Consider the following 17,715-nt stretch of genomic DNA (forward strand, 5'->3'; position numbering starts at 1 on the left):
TTTTCTTCATTTAGAAATCTTTGAGGGGAGAAGCGGTTGGAGGAAGGATTGAGAAAGTTCTATCTGGGGGCGCCTGGGTAGCGCAGTCGTTAAGCATCTGCCTTCGGCTCAGGGCGTGATCCCGGCTTTGCGGAATCGAGTCCCACATTGGGCTCCTCGGCTGGGAGCCTGCTTCTTCCTCTCCCACTCCCCTGCTGTGTTCCCTCTCGCTGGGTTGTCTCTCTGTCACATAAATAAATAAAATCTTTTTTTAAAAAAAAGAAGAAAGTTCTATCTGTTCTAGGAAATCTAGGGAAAAGGCAGGAGTAGACTAATGAACAGTGATTCAAGCAGAAGTAACTTTTCCATAATTACACAGTAAAAATATGAAATTACTGGGATATATCATTGCTGATATTATGCTTACTGTATCTTGAAGTAATTCCTATGTTTAATAAATGAACTTACACAAGAAAAGGAAATTAAAAATGAGTCAGAATATTTAAAACATATATCTTGGATAGAAAATTTAAATCACTTTTAAACATTTCTTTATAATAACTTAATTTTTGACTTAGAGTGAATTGTCTGCTGTAATAAACTAGGTTAATACAGTTAATAGTATTTTCTTTAATTTTTTTCTTTCTTTAAAAATGTAGGCATTTCAGTCGAACCATGGAAGAACTGGTTCATGATCTTGTCTCCGCATTGGAGGAGAGCTCAGAGCAAGCTCGAGGTGGATTTGCTGAAACGGGCGATCATTCTCGAAGTATGTCTTGTCCTCTGAAACGCCAGGCCAGGAAAAGGAGAGGGAGAAAACGAAGGTCATATAACGTTCATCACCCATGGGAGCCTGGCCACTGCTTAAGTGAAGGCACTGATTCTAGTTTAGAAGAACCAAGCAAAGACTACAGAGAGAATCACAATAATAATAAAAAAGACCATAGTGACTCTGATGACCAAATGTTAGTGGCTAAGCGCAGGCCATCATCAAACTTAAACAATAATGTACGAGGAAAAAGACCTCTATGGCACGAATCGGATTTTGCCGTGGACAACCTTGGGAACAGAACTCTGCGCAGAAGGAGAAAGGTAAAACGCATGGCAGTGGACCTCCCACAGGACATCTCTAACAAACGGACAATGACCCAGCCCCTTGAAGGTTGTAGAGATCAGGACATGGACAATGATAGAGCTTATCAATATCAAGAGTTTACCAAGAACAAAGTCAAAAAAAGGAAATTGAAAATAATTAGACAAGGACCAAAAATCCAAGATGAAGGAGTAGTTTTAGAAAGTGAGGAAATAAGCCAGACCAGTAAGGACAAAATGGACTATGAAGAGCAAAAAGTCTCAGATGAACTCATGAGTGAAAGGTGACTTCTATATTCTCTAAGTATAAAAATATGTGTCTCCATTGTTTGTGCTTAAATGTGTTTTGTATTTTAATTAATTCTATTTAAAAATAATTATAAATTATAATAATATAAAATATAATAATATATTACTGTTTAACCGTGGTTATATTTCCTTATAATTTACGATGTTTAGCACAAAACAAAATTGCTTATTTGATTTACACTAAGTCTTTTGATTGTGTTATAAAGACTTAATTTTCAGCTAAAAAGAGAAAAGAAAATGGGTTTTCAATGGGAATGAATGTGCTTTTGAATAACAGCACATTTGTAACTCTTAGAATTGGATTTATAATTATTTATTTGTTTAATTATAGAGCCTTAGCCTTTGGTGCTTTTTAGTGTCACAATTCATCAGTTTATTTTGGTTCTTAAGAATCAAAAGTTGATACCACTTCATTGTGTATGGCTTGATATTTTAAGAAGTCTGTAGATTGCTGGCAATTCTGATCATTTATGAATTGTAAAACCTAATTTGTAGTCTAAAAACACTTGATCTTGTCATTAGACAAATGAGAAAAACAATGATCCTTTGGCAGCTAGTCTAATCTATTTATTCTAGACAGCAGGTGTACCACAATGATAATTGTTGAGTACTTTTTTGACAGCGTCAAAAGGTAAGTGATCATTTTTCTTTTACACAGCACTAATGCTACTGCAGGAAATGAGAAATCAGTATTGATACTGTTCATCCTTTCAGGCATGTTCTTAAAACCAAACACAGAACTATGATCCAGAAAAAAAAAAATTACTGGGAAAGAATATTTGATTTTAATTTGTAAGATTGGCATCATTTTTATCATGTAGATTGTGAACTATGGATTTAATATATGTATATTTATTTAACAACATATAACTATATATATGCTTATAAATATGATTATAAACACGAATGAGACCCGGTAAAAGTTTATAGGATGGGCCCTTTATTAGAGATGGTTTGCTACTTATGTAATTTTTCTGAAGAAGTAAAAATTGCTCAAAATTAAAAAAAAAAGTTTCAGAAGGCTTTGAAAAGTTTAGGGTATCTGCTTTTCTTCAAAAAAAAGTTGGCATTTTTATACCAGGATGAAAATTATTTGTATGGTAGTGTTGGGCCCTTGTGACTGAGGACCACTTAGCTTGACTTGAAAGTGATTATTTTGCTCAGTTGCTCAGAGGAAGGGTGTGTGGCCGTGGAGATAAGTGTCCATTTCTGGATTATTTGCAGTTTACTTGCTTTTTGGATTGATCCTCCAAGCCCTTCTTTTATTGAGGTCTGCCTTTTATTGACAGACACCTACCCTGGAAGAAAAGTGAGATGAAACTCTTCATTTTCCTTCATTGTAAAAAATATTTGAATATCTATTAAGTATGATCAGGCTACCCAGCAGTCAACAGCCCAGGTACAAAGAGGATGTTTTCACTCCAGAATAATTTTTAAAAATATTTTTTATTTTATTGGTCTTTTTTTTTTTTTAAGGTTTATTTATTTATTTTAGAGAGAGCACGCTGGGGCAGGGGCGTGGCAGAAGGAGAGGGAGAGAGAATCCCAAGCTAACTCTGTGCTGAGCGTGGAGGCTGACTTGGGGCCCCATCTCACAACCCCAAGGTCATGAACCGCACCGAAACCAAGAGTTGGACACTTAGCCAGCTGCACCACCCAGGTGCCCCTTCTTTTATTTTAAACTTAGCTATGTAACTATTTTTATTGTCACCTAAGAGTTAAATGCATATTCCTTCTGTGGGAAGATTACTAAGTAAGATAGACCCTGTTGCCTACAGACCCAAAGTTTGGATTAGGAGATAAGCAAATGATGAAAATGAAGTGTGCTGAGCAGAACGAACTGGTGAAGGAGGACTTCCTGAAGGAGCTGCAGTTTAATCAAGCATTGAGTGTTGTACAGATATGGCATTTCTGGGTAGAGGGAACAGCTTGTGCAAAGGCATGGCTTATGAAGCAAAGTGGCGTATTTAGGAAAGTACATGTAATTGATTATTACTAGAACAAAATGGTGGTTGAGGCTACAGCAGTAAGCATGTCTTGAAGGCCTTGTGTGCTATGGCAGTTCGGATTTCATCATGTAAGTAATGGGAAGCCAGTGAAGAATTTTTAATAATGAAGAAACTCAATTGATTCACATTTTGTCAAGGCACATGATCTCAGTAACAATGTTTTATTTAGCTTTGACTGACCTCGAATCCATCCTTAGGTGAGGGGTAAATTATGGCAGTGGTACTAGAGGGAAAAGAAATAGGAGAGCAATTTTAAGATTTGAAATCAATGGAAGGTTGACTGTATTTGGGAGGATGAATGAGAAAGAAGATTCTCAGATGATGTGTTGGTTTCAAGAACAAAAAATACAGGAAATGAACAGATTGGGCCAGAGGATTCGGATTAGTGTACAAACATTAATTTGACAACCATTTTTGGAATATATCATGCTAAAAAAAAAGTGGGAAGAGGTGTCCTTGGAGATAAGCCATAATGGCTGTCAGATGCTGAAAATGAAAAGCCTTGCTTCCATAGAAGTTCTTGTTCTGATTTATTGAACATACTAACAACTACATGATTTACTTGGAGCGACTAGCTAGATGTCAATGAGGTGAAATATAAATAAGGAAACATTGTTTAAAACCCATGTAAAAAGATCCCAAATGAAGACAAGGATCATTAGGGACTAAGCTGCTCTTAGAGGGGGAGGATCTGATTTCCTTCTGCCTTTAAGAAGAGTAAATAAGATAAAGACAGAGAGGGAGGCAAACCATAAGAGACTCTTAAATATAGGGAACAAACTGAGGGTTGCTGGAAGGGAGGTGGGGGGTGGATAATTGGGTGATGGTCATTAAGGAGGCACTAAGTGTAATGAGCACTGGGTGTTATATGCAACTGATGAATCGCTAAATTTTAACCCTAAAACTCAAAATACACTATATGTTAACTAACTTGAATTTAAATAAAATCTTAAGAAAAAAAAGAGTAGGCAGGCAGAGAGAAGACAGAGAAGATTGTGATATGAGTCAGAGAAAAAGCATAAATAAAAGGACTAGAGATTGGGATGGGAAGAATTTAGGTAGGGCTCATCCATACAGAGCCTTGAAGTCCCTATTTAATCCAACAAGTATGGGGAAGTAATTTTAGAGTTTTAATAGAAAAGTTTATTTAGTTTATATATATATGCATAGATACATGCATGTTTTATAAACTTTTTCTTTTAGAATACTTTTGGATTTATAGAAAAGTTGAAAAGATAGTACAGAGGATTTTCTGCATATCCTGTTCCCGTATACACTGTACCCAGTTTCCCCTGCTGTTAACTCTGATACATTTGTCAGAATTAATAAGCCAGTGTTGATGCATTATTAACAAAAGTCAGTACTTCATTAGAATTTCCCTGTTTTTCTTTAATGTCCTTTTTCTGTTCCAGGATCCTATCCAGTTTGTCATATTTTTAATCAGCAAAGTTATATTTATAAGCAATGAGCCTGGTTGTAGAATTCTGAAAGAGGTAAAGCTGAACTCAGAAATTAGAAGACCATTGTACACCCCCCCCCCCAAAAGAGCACAGTTTCACATTTCACAGTCCTTTATCTGTAAATCTGAAGTCTGAAAACTGTGAACAACTAACTCATTTGTGGCCAGACCTGGCTTGACCTGGATTTAATGTGGATATTCCCTCATTTATTTGAAAAAATACATTAATAGGTTTGATTCTGAAGTGCTACCCCAGACACCTCTTAGGCATTTTAGAACATATCTTTCCAAAATTTGAAAAACTGTGAATTTTACATACATGTTGCCTCAAGGATTTCAGAAAAAGAATCGAAACTCAGGGTATGTAGGATAAGGCCCTGTATTAGGGTTGTGTCGATACAGGCAGACAAGAAAGCACTATGCAATCACAGAAGAGAGGGAAAAAAGTCAACAGAGTTTGGACAGCTAAATAGCAAAAAGATGAAGTTTCCAGAGTGTTTCTAATACTCAGACATCACTGTGCGTAGGAGAGCCTGCATGTTTATAAATAAGAAATTATGGATGTGATTGTCTAGGAAAGTATTCCTTCATTAACATTTGTGCAGTATAGGGAGCTTTTATACATTCTCCTAACATGAAGAAAGTTAAAGAAAAAGGTACTAACTTAGAGTTCCTTCGGAAAATGTACCATTTAATAAATCCTTATGCTTTTTTATCTTTTAAAAATCAAATAATTGAAATGATATTCTGTATTCAGAAAACCTAGGGATTTAGATCTCATCTATACTTATTTAATCCTAAACTCTCAATTTAAATATTTTAAAACGGATTACTTTTTTTAAACAGATTAGTTTTGTTTAGTAAGTCAGTTTACAGGGTTGTACATGTTAACGAGAAAAGTATTACAAAATTCACCTGGGGCAACTTCCTGATTGGTTTAAATTAAGAATTACAGGAAGAAGAGAGTATATGAGAATTTTTAAAGAACATTATCAATTTTCTTTAGAGGCCTAGCCTCTTATTACATAATCTGGTTTTTGTGGTTTTTTTAACTAACTAGATTTTCATATAAGCATGGCTTCTAATAGAACTAATAGTGACAATTCATGTCAGTCGAATATCTACTATTTGTTTTCATTTGTATGTGAAATACGACTTTGTATCATTTTCAAACTTCTGTAGAAGCTTGGAGAAACTTATTTTTACATACCCCACCTTAATATTGGCAATATTCTGTATTTTGCTCAGTTTTTGCTCAGAGAGATTTAATGGATTGTTACCATTGTAAACTTTTTTCTTCCTTGCCAAGTGATAGAGTTGTTGTGAATTCCTAAGTAATGTCTTTTCCGGAATATTTGCAAATGTGGTCGTGAAAACTAATTTCATTCCGGGCCCTTGTATTTCATGTGCTGAAGAAAGGCTTAGCCTGCTTTTGATTGAGACTTTCCCCATTTTATTGAGCAGTGGTGTTCAGGGCTCAGGCTGAATTGCACAGCATAAGAAAGGAGCAGTGAGCATTTGATGAAAGCAGATAATAAAATGCATCAATTGTGTCAGCACCTCGTTGCAGTCACATCTGGCTTACTGTCAGGGTCCCATTAGATTCCTGGGGTTTTATGTGCCAAAAATAATATGCTCTGTAGTTAATGGAACCAGAATATTTGTAGTTTGATTAAAAAAAAATCATCTTATTTTCTTTCAGATCTTTGTCAGGCTTAAGTTTCATCTCTGAGCTGCCATGTCTCTTTAAAATTTTACGACTGAGAGATCAATTGTTCTTTTGATCTGTTTTTTTTTTTTTTTTCCTTTTCCCTTATTACAGTGATTCCAGCAGTCTCAGCAGCACTGATGCTGGTTTATTTACCAATGATGAGGGAAGACAAGGTACTGAAATGCTATTTTCTTATTCCTTTGGGAAAATGTCTTCATTTTAAAGTTGTGCTTATGACTAGTTATTTCCTAAGTTAATGATGGCAGTCTGTTTACCTTACACACACCCATGTAGTGGATGGGCTTTAGTTCTTTTTTATACTACGAAGGGTATCCTGTCTTCATGACCTAAAGTAATTGATTATCTCTGAAAGCTGGTAAGTGGAGCTAATAATATTAAGGGAGGATTATCTTCCTTAAGAAAGCTCTACATACCTCAGTCTTTTCAATTTTGTTTCTTAGAGCAAGTTCACAAAACACTGGTTCTCATTCTCCACCTGATTCCAAATGTATTTAGTACTGTGTAAGCATTGAGAAAGGTGGATTGGCAAGTCATTTGTCATTTTTATTCAGCCGTGACGTTTATTCATCCTCCCTAGTTTGTAAGTAATTAGGCAGTTTTCATGAATTCAATATTGTAAACTGTTAAACAGTCATGTCTTACAACTTAGATCTTTTACATCTTTGAAGTTCCCTGAAGCTTTTCACACTTTCACGTGGCATTATTTTGAAACTCCCTATTTGGGAAGAAAATAGGAAAAGCCTTAATAAGGGGGCAGGAGGCATACCTACAAATGTTATCTGCCTTTCTTGACAATCTTTAGAGGAAATCAGTAAGTTCTAAGGGGGGGAAAACCCCAAAATGTACTGTTTTAAATTATAAATAGTCTAATGATAGGAAAAAAGAAGGAAATAATAACTACCTATGCTATTTTTTTCTTAATCTGTTCATCCTCTTGGCGGTAGAGTAAAATAAATGATCATTCGTTTTGGCTTACTTACAAACCCATGTATATTGCAGATAAATAGGTGCATACTGTTTTAAAGACCATAGACTTTGCTGAAATATGTTAGAACCTCGGGGCTCAGGGTGAGTTTGACTACCTTGATAATATACCTAAATTCTTGTTGAAATACGTGTGTCTACTCAAAGTTATTAGAAATTTTGTATTTGGTAATGAAAGGAAATGAAAAATCTTTAAAAAATAACTTTTGGACAAGTCCATCTTTGAAAAGCTTTGAATGGTTTAGAATAATATGCTAGCATTTATTATGAGCTTATTATATTTTACATTTCTAAGTGCATTTTTTTGTTCAATTTACTTTGGGCTCTTTTATTTCATATTATTCTTAAGAAAACCCTGGGAGATTCATTTTTGGGAAGTATGATGAAACCTAGGCTCATAGAGTCGAGAGATACCTTCCTTAGTCACAAAACACTGCAATTCTAATTGGTCTGACTAACTTCAGAGCCCAAGTTCTTAATCCTTAACTATTTGATTTCCCTATTAAGAACAAAGTTGTGTATTACATCAAAAATAAAATAACCTCATTTTTCTATAACGTCTCAATTGAAATTAAGATCTAGGATAATTAGTTTCAAGTGACTCCCTTTCTTTTCTTGTGCCTATACCTGTTCTAGGAAATTTTAATGTAATTCTCAGTAAAAGTATTTAATATTTTTGTGCTTTGAATTGTGCCTGTTGTTTTAAATTAATTTTTATTAAATCCTCAGTTGCAATAAAACTTTTCACTCCCTCATAATTTGAAGTATGCCTGTTTCCCATAAAGTCATTTTCAGTTGAAGCCTTGGTTTTTTTCTAGTTTGCTTTTAAAAATATTTGTAATAAGAGTTTTAGAAATCAGAAATCTCTTTCTGTTAAAGGAACAACTTTATGACAGTTGTGATCACCCTCTTAACCAGAATTAGTAGTTTTTCTGAGAATCATGAAGACTTTAGTGAATCTAGGATCATATTCAAAAAGCTATTTGTCACTTATTTTTATTTTTTAAAGATTTTATTTATTTATTTGACAGAGAGAGAGACAGCCAGCGAGAGAGGGAGGAACACAAGCAGGGGGAGTGGGAGAGGAAGAAGCAGGCTTCCAGCGGAGCGGGGAACCCGATGTGGGACTCGATTCCAGGACCCTGGGATCACACCCTGAGCCGAAGGCAGATGCTTAACGACTGAGCCACCCAGGCGCCCCAGTCACTTATTTTTAAAAAGCCATCTGCCTTCTTCTGTATTTTTCCCCCCTTATTCCTGTCTTAAAAACAAAATACTGTTGATTCACATTTTGTTTTAAAAACAAAATACTGTCTATTCACCAGTACTGATTTTTAAATGGATCATTTCTCCATGGTTACACTTGTGGATGTTCCCAAAAGTCCAACTTACTACGGATAGTGTTCTGTTTTAGAAATACCTTGCTTGTTGTAGTCCAGCATAGTTCCTTTGTAAACTCCATGGTATTGTCACTTTTCATTTAAAATCAACTTTTTCACAACTATTTCTTAATGAACTTAATCAGATTAATTTCATTTAGTCACATCTGTTCATGATCGTTTCCCCTTTTACACTCCATACAAATCATGAAATTAAGCTAATTATATACCATTATCAGCTGCAGAGAACGGGTTCTACAGTTTTATACTTTTAATTCACTATAGGAGATTAAGGCTTGTTTCTCTTTCATTTGGAAAGGATAGTAACTTAAATGGATTTTTGTACAGTTTTTGCCGTAGAATTAACCAGTATTATTGTTTTTCACATTTTTTAATTGGTTCTAAAACATACATAACATACATCACATAACAGCTTATTTTTTGGTGATGACGGTTCTTGTTGTAATGTTAAAAAACATTTTAGTGAAGCCATGGTCTAGAATAAGAAGTTTTCTCTATAGAGTATGTAAATGATTACCAGATAAAATACAGGATCTCCAGTTAAATTTGATTTTTAGATATATGATAAATAATTTTTTAGTATAAGTATGCCCCATGTGCAGTAGTTAGACATACTAAAAATTTTGTGCAGGTACTAGATATTTACATTAAAGATCCTTTCTCTAAAATTCAGATTTAATTGCTGTCTTGCATTTTTTAAATCTAAATCTGATAACCCTGTGTATTAAGGATAATAAAACTGAATCTTTGGGGGATTTCTTGTATTTGCACAGGTGATGATGAGCAAAGTGACTGGTTTTATGAGAAGGAATCAGGTGGAGCCTGTGGCATCACTGGAGTTGTGCCCTGGTGGGAAAAGGAAGATCCTACCGAGCTAGACAAAAATTTACCAGATCCTGTCTTTGAAAGTATCTTAACTGGTTCTTTCCCTCTTATGTCGCATCCCGGAAGAAGAGGTCAGTAGCACTTGCTGACTGTTGAATATGGTGGGCATGTAGTGAATCTAGGAGTAGCCATTGAAAGAGGATAGGCTAAAATGGTAACGAAAGCATCTAAACACAAGATGCTGTAAAGACACATGTCCAACAGTAATTCAGCTACTACATTATGCACACATTCTAATTATTAGAAAGGTTGACTTGCCTCAGTCTTTGCTAGGACCATTGTGAAAATATTGAAATGTTAGAAAGGTCAATTAAGAGGAAAGAAAAGCCCTGAATAATACCCTAATTCTTAAATAATCAGTGGTTGTGTGCTAAGGTCATTAGAACCCTACTAGGCATCGCTTCAGATCTTTTAAGGGTGTTTTGCATTTTCCCCACGACTATTCAAGATGTTTCCTACCTCCGACTTATTTTGAATTCTGTATTGATAGGAACAATGATCATAGAATCTCCTAAACTGAGGACTTTGATTTTCCAGGTTTCCAAGCCAGACTCAGTCGCCTTCATGGAATGCCTTCCAAGAACATTAAAAAATCAGGAGGGACCGCAACTTCAATGGTAGGCATGCTTTTTTGTTTAATTGTCATGTTTGGAAATGTATCCATTTCTATGGAATAAAAAGCCACATCCTCATCCTTTATTCATATTCTAATGTTATACTTAAAAATAATCCATTTTTTTGTAGGCTACAAACTGGACCAGTGAGATTCCCCTATAAACCAAATCTTCTAATGCTAATAAATTAGTTACGTTTTGAACATCTGGGGAATGACATTCGAGGGAACCTGGCTCCTGTCCTCTTCCCCTGGAGGAATATCATTGAAGTGAGAGCCTCTTTGATGAAAAGATGGGGCTGTTTTTGCTGGAGGACTGGTATTCTTCCTTTAGTCAGAAGTGAACCTGGTTGGGGAGGCTTTCTAGGGATCTAGGTTGGCCCAGGGTGGGTAGAACTACTGTAAATTTTATATATTTTTCTCTTTTTATGATTTTTTTTTTACATTGAATCCATTTGTGTATTACTTGCTTTGCCAAAATGCTAACAAAAGCTAGGAAATGAAAAACTTCCAGATCTCACATAAGTATTCCTTAATGTTTATATTGTGACTGGTTAAGAACTAATTTTTACATATCTGACTGTTGTAAATAAACATGATGCATTGACATTTATGGCTCATTTTTAGAGAAGTCTTATATAACCAGCATTATTTAAAATATTTGCATTTTACTCAGGGTATTTTAACAAGGGCTAAAGATGAGTAGTAGGTAAGGTTGATAATCTTTACTAGAATTTGTTTTGTTCACTTTGCTTTCTTGGAAAATCTGCTCTGTATTGCAAACCTATTGTATTTTATAGTATAGTGTTCATTGTACTACAAAAAATCATCCTAGTTTTTTAAGCTAACTACAGTGATAACTAGTCTGTGCTAGTAGAATCATTTACTATTACTTTTTAAATTATCTGCTTTGTCTGATACCTGAAACCACTCAAAATTATTTTGGCTTAGAGCTTATGGAAATCATGTGAAAGCTGGTATTTCAACTAATACTGTATGCCTCTGAATCATATTGTCATGTTTAAAAGTGAGATCTGCTTGCACATCCTTGGCAGACCATGTGTGTCACCGTGAGTGTCAGAAATACTTGCATGAGCTCATTTTCACAAGCAGAGGGGGAAATGTAACATTTCTATTGATGGTGTAATTTAAACACTCTACGACGTTCAGGCCATTTGAATTCTTCGAAATGGTATATTAAAATGATGAATATTTTTTATTAAGTTCCAATAATTGATGAAAACTGTGATTTAACACCTGTATTTTTATATTGTTGTATGGATTAATTGTTAATTCAGCATTTAATGGCTAACTTAAATATGATGATTGGGAAAGAAACTTAAAGTTGACATTTCTTTTACCTAAAGTAAAGGTATTACAATCTGAAAGATTTCAGAAAATGCGTTAAGCAGAAAGTGTGTGACATCTTTTAGATTGCTTGTCTAAACTGGAGAGATTAAATATGATAAAGTGCAACTTTGAGTATCTTTACCTTTGCATATTTAAAGTGATATTTTAGAGGTACAATAATGTGGTGTTTGGTCATTGTAAGTAAGCTTTTTTGTGCTATGTCGTCTGGAGTAAAAATTCATGATTTTTTTTCTGAATTACATAAATGCTTTTATTTTATTTTGTAAAATGACTGTCTTTTAGATCTGAATAAGTCACTTTAAAACCTTGGCCTATGAACTTTGCCTTACCAATCATGAATCTAGATGAATGCTATCTAGTTCTTGGTTCAGTTTTACCTATTCTTATTTTTGGTTCACTGCTTGCTTGAGCATAGCTGGGATTTGTAGCCCATTTTCTAGGCTTATTGCAATCTCACTGTGGTATTTTATAGAAGCTATTACATCTGATAGGCTAGCTTCATGGTATTGATGATACATGGCTTAACCATAGTAAAAGCTGCCTTCCCTCTCTAAATTGTAAAAAGGTGATTAAGTTTCACGTGATGGAGATATACTATATATGTGTGTTTATCATGGAACTAGTGCATTAGGCCATAAACTGTTTTCCTGGTCTACATTTTTTTGTATTCAAATTTTACTGAAGACAGTGGGCTCCTTCAGGTTTTCTTTCTTTCGATCCTGAATTGTCCTTGTTTGGATTTTTAAGTACTGTAATTTTTTTTTTTTCAATAAAATATCTGACTTGGACAAGAAAGGTAAGAGTTCCAATTTGTGCTGATATTTTTAAATTCCTCTGCTAAGTTTTGTTGTTGTTGTTGCTTGTTCATCCATACTGTATGTAACAGTCTAGTCTTAAAAATCATAATCTCACAAAACAGTCATATTTAAACAGTACCCATGACATCAAGGAATAAGAATGAAATTTAATTCCTTAGACTTTCACACCGGAAAGCCAGATCTCTTTGAAGAGAGATTAATTTTCTGAGCAAAGTCAAACACATGTAGCTACAACCCATGAAACAGAATGGCAGCAAAAGTTTCCTTTCTCTTATGCAGATGAGTAATGACTGCACAGATATAGTGATGACCTTTGAAGAAAATGACAGAAGAATCTTTCACTGAAATATTAATGGATACGTTCTTGAGGGAAAAGTTTTCAATTGGATTTTTCATTTTTCACCATAGTTATGTTCTCTAAAGTCGCCCTGAACACTAATTGGCAAATACTGAACAATTGCTCCTAAGGGAAATACCAGGTTAGGTTCCTGTGAGCCTCTGGTCACGACATTTTTATCAGTCGATCAATACATAACCTTTCTTTGCATATCTTTGTGTCTAAAAACACCATACTTAATAATATATATTGTTGATTCATTAACGTTGAACTCATGACCATGACCATGACCTCATGACCCATGCCTGAACAAACCTGATCTAATGCATATATTTCTCCTCAAGGCACATCATGGCCTTTTTATGCTTAGGAACCCGTGTCAGCACTTCAGCACTGTGCTTGGGGTTCATTTAAAACAATGAATTGCCAGCCAAAAACACAAAACTGTGAAAAATGTGGCACCAAATAAACCACAAAAAGGACACTTGTGTACAGTATTAGAGCTGAAACAGGAATGCGTACTGTTGTCTTTGACCTCAGTAGGGAATGCACACATGCACCAGGGGACAAATTTTTCACTGCTCCTGAATGACCCTGGAAGTGCTACAAGAACTGACTGGAGAGCGGGGTATCCGGCTGGCTCAGTCAGTGGAGCATGTGACTCTTAATCTCGGGGGTAGAAGTCCGAGCCCCACATTGGGTAGAGAGATGACTTAAAAATAAAATTGTTTTAAAAAAGAATGATTTGGGGGTTACAAATAAATGTTAGTGAGTAAGCAAATTTGCACATGTGGAACTCAAATAGTAATGAGGATCGACTCTATTTAGTTTTGTCAAGGGCAAAGTGGTATTATAGAAAAGTTAGAGGTTTTGAACTCTGAACTTGGTGAATCCCCACTCTGGTTCTTTTTACTTTTAATTACAAATCGAACTTCATCTTCTGTTTCTGTTAAATAGAGACAATATTTAATTTGCAGAAGTATTATCAGGATTAAATGAGGTTATTTGTACATCATAGGTCCAGAAACATTTTGTCACATAGTATATATTAAATAAATGATACTTACTGCTATTATTAGATATACTAAATACAGAATCTCATGATTTAGAGAACATTTGTATTCTGGGTCAAAATGCAGAATCTTTTAACCTTTTCATATTTTATATATGATATGCCTTTATATTTAATATTTAAAATACTTTATGTTGCAACCTTTTATGTTTCTTTTATATTTCATTTACATTTGAGCCAGCCGTTGTTTTTAATACGGTCTGTGAAGAGTAATTTTGAATGAATTTTACATCGATGGCCACTGCATTAAATCTCAAACCCTAATTGCAGAGTAGAAAACTGTTCTAAATACCTCTCCCTAACTAACCTTCAATCATTAGGTCATACATTCGCAGAAAGACTTACACTGTTTAGGAGGTTTTTTGGTCCAGAGTTACCTGATTTTTAAAAATAATTTTTTTTAAAGATTTTATTTATTTATTTGACAGAAAGAGACAGCCAGTGAGAGAGAGAACACAAGCAGGGGGAGTGGGAGAGGAAGAAGCAGGCTCTTAGCAGAGGAGCCTGATGTGGGGCTCAATCCCAGAATGCTGGGATCATGCCCTGAGCCGAAGGCAGATGCTTAACGACTGTGCCACCCAGGCGCCCCTGATTTTTAAAAATAATTTTGCCCATATATGTGAGAGGTGAATGCAGTCACAGTTCTGAGAATTTAATGTTGAAAGGAATTAACTATTGCCTCTAGTATTTACCTCTTTTAGGAGAATTAAGCAAACGATAATTAATTCTCAGGAATATTCTGGGACCATTATCCAGGAGATGCAGGGTGAATCTCCTGTATTTCCAGAATTTTTGCATCAAGTACAGTTCAGAGTGAATAATCCTCAGAATAATGATCCATCAGAGGATCCGTTTTGGGGTGTAGTACTTATAAAGTGAATCCAATTAACCTGACTTAAGCATAGCATTTCAGTTAGCCAAGATATCCTACCCCTAAGCATCCTAATTAATCATTGTTTTCTATAGGCAAGAGACTTTTGAAAAAAAGTTTTCTTTTTTTTTCTAAAACAGAAAAAAAGTTTTTAAACTGATGCTTAGAACAGGTGTTACATTTTTCTAAGTTAGCATTCAAATTGAGTGGTCTGTTGAAATTATTCCATATAAAATATAGCACCTACAATTCAACGTTAGTATTAGATAAGGAATTGTACCTAAAAGTTGTAAGGTTCTGTTTAAAAATTTTATCATTTCAGTGATGATGAAATTCAGTGACGATTTTTTTGTATAGATGAAATGAGAACAAATATAGTGGTGATGGTGGTGGTTATTCTGTCAAAGAAAATGAATCTGATTTAAGGGACTGTTTATTTATACGTGTTCCTCAAGTTAAGAATCTGAAAAAAATGTGAACATCAACCCTTAATCTAAATTGTCATGCTGTACAAGAAAGCATACTGTTAATATCCAACAATGAAATAGCCCTCAAAATAATTTATGTCTGTTTAGAATCTTGAGTCATTTCAGTGTGTAAGAGAAGGGAATATTGTATATATTTTCTTTCTATGAAGTATATCATGGAAGACCAGACCAGATTTCATGAGTGGCATATTGATAATGATAATGATACTATAATGATTTACTCTGTATGTCTTGCTCAACCTTTGTTTTATTGTTTCTTAAGCTACTATAGTGGGAATATTTAGTCTGATTTACAGCCTTTTATAACAGAAGGATCATTTTAAATGGATTTGGTTTAAATAAGGGAACTACGTAAACTTTTCTCTTAGACTAGTCTGAGAAATTTTACAATAGAAAACAAATCTAAAATGATTTATTTAAAATAACACACAGTGTGTGTCTTCAACTGTAATCTGACCATGTGCTAATTATCTAATATTTTTCAGTGGAGTTTAGTAACTAAGTGCTTAATTATAATGTCTGTGAATTGATACTTGTTTGTATCCTTAAAACATTTTTGGATACTTGGAGAATCCAAGAAGAATATATATTTAGAATTTTCTTATATTCTAAATATATATTGTATATTCTAATCTGTTACTATGTATGTTAATAATTTAGTTTTTATCTTATCTGGAAGTCAGCTTGAGATCCAGATTTCATGCTGGAAATTAATACTTTTTTCTTAGAACTTATTTTGAGATAAAGTAGATTTTGTATCATACAGAAGTACTGTTTAGTAGAATTGTAATAAATATTTCTTCTACAAAAGACATTTTAATAGTGTCTCTTTTTTGATTTAAAATTCTCTATTTTGATGTCATTATTCACTTTATATTTTATATATAAATTTAATACCTATAATTGATATTTGAAAAATTGCATAATGATTTTTCATTCTGTTCCACTAAAAGTAGTATCAATATTAATATTGATATTTAGTCTTATTGCATTATACTTTTTTAAAAGTGGAATATATACATATTTAATAGTACAGGTATATTGTAATTTATTCATTCACCAAGTATTTGAATGCTTATTCTGTTCTCTGTATTTAGCTTTTAAAGTCCTTTAGGAAGGAATATGTAAACGTGTTCAATCTTGACCACTTATACTTTTTATCTACCTATTTAAAATATTTGTCCTTGCCTTTCTGATTACTTACCACTAGAATTGGCCTGGTTTCATATATTGTCATTTGGGTTTGTGATGCTTCTGAAATCTGGAACCAAGCAAAGAGAATGTTAGTAATGACTTACAGTGATGCTTACTATGTGCCAGACACTTTTCTAAGTTACCTTAATATATCTTAACTCATTTAATCCTATTAACATTTACAACTTAAACATTTTCAAATTGTTTTTCCTTTGCTATGCCAAAATTAATGAAATCTGGAAGTTTCTTCACTCTGTTGTCATGTTGTTAATAAATATAAATAAATATTCTTCATAAATAGTCTTCATTCCTGGTTACCAAACGCTATTGGAAGTGTGAGTTATTTTGAGAAATCTACAGCATTCTTTGCTATCCTGAAGAATGAGCACAGTCAAGTTGTGTGCCATAATAAAAATGATAATTAAAATGTTTTACTGCTTCCCTCGGTTTAATCACTGCAACCAGATCCTCCATTCCAATCCTTTCCTTTCTTCCTCAGGTAGTATATAGTATCTTGTTCTTGAGTTTACCATCATTCAGTTCTGGTCTGTTTTCTCGCTCTGTTTCTTCTGTTTTCCCTGCCTACCCTCCATGGTCCCTCATAATCTCTCCAAGCCCCTATAATGCACCTAGGAGCTGTCACATGACCGCTTCATCCATGATGATATCCTCTGTATTTCTCTTGCTCTGCTCCTTTCCTACTCCTTTTTAATGCAACTTGGCTAGACTTCATACAGGAGGAAGGTTTGTTAGCTGGGACTTCAGGTGTGAGTTAGCTTACCAACTCACTGGGAAAAGAATTGGCAGACAGACGTGGATGGTCAAGGCTTAAGTTTAAAACAGCATGGAATATTCAGGAAACGGAATCCAGTGTTGCTGAAGTATATATAAGGTATGCTTGTGTGGAGGGGTATATGGTAGGCATGGTTTGTTTGGTGAGGTAGGCAGGAATTAGATCATTTCAGACTCTGTGGTCCATGGGAATGCATGAGAACTGACGTAATCTCTGGGAGGGAGGGGGATGGTGAAGGTAATCAGATTTGTCTTGAGAGATCACATGGACACTAGAGAGGGTACATTGGGTGGTTATAAGATTAGGGAT

The 17,715-nt window shown here is 34.5% G+C and overlaps 1 protein-coding gene across 4 annotated transcripts in view; it reads left to right on the top strand.

The window, feature by feature from the left end:
- Positions 1-17,715, top strand: part of GPATCH2 (G-patch domain containing 2) — a 193,446-nt gene that overhangs the window by 9,805 nt on the left and 165,926 nt on the right. For 3 of the 4 annotated variants that reach the window (XM_008685669.2, XM_008685668.2, XM_008685667.2), the window contains 4 exons: positions 639-1,355; positions 6,671-6,732; positions 9,738-9,920; positions 10,387-10,466. In XM_008685669.2, coding sequence (XP_008683891.1) covers positions 655-1,355; positions 6,671-6,732; positions 9,738-9,920; positions 10,387-10,466 — 1,026 coding nt within the window. In that variant the 5' untranslated portion in view covers positions 639-654. Of the gene's footprint in view, positions 1-638; positions 1,356-6,670; positions 6,733-9,737; positions 9,921-10,386; positions 10,467-10,593; positions 12,152-17,715 lie in introns of those variants that run through there. The other variant, XM_008685671.2, reaches the window with a different exon arrangement.

The sequence above is a fragment of the Ursus maritimus genome, unplaced genomic scaffold, assembly GCF_017311325.1.
Source record: "Ursus maritimus isolate PB19 unplaced genomic scaffold, ASM1731132v1 scaffold_2, whole genome shotgun sequence".
In the NCBI taxonomy this organism is placed as follows: domain Eukaryota; kingdom Metazoa; phylum Chordata; class Mammalia; order Carnivora; family Ursidae; genus Ursus; species Ursus maritimus.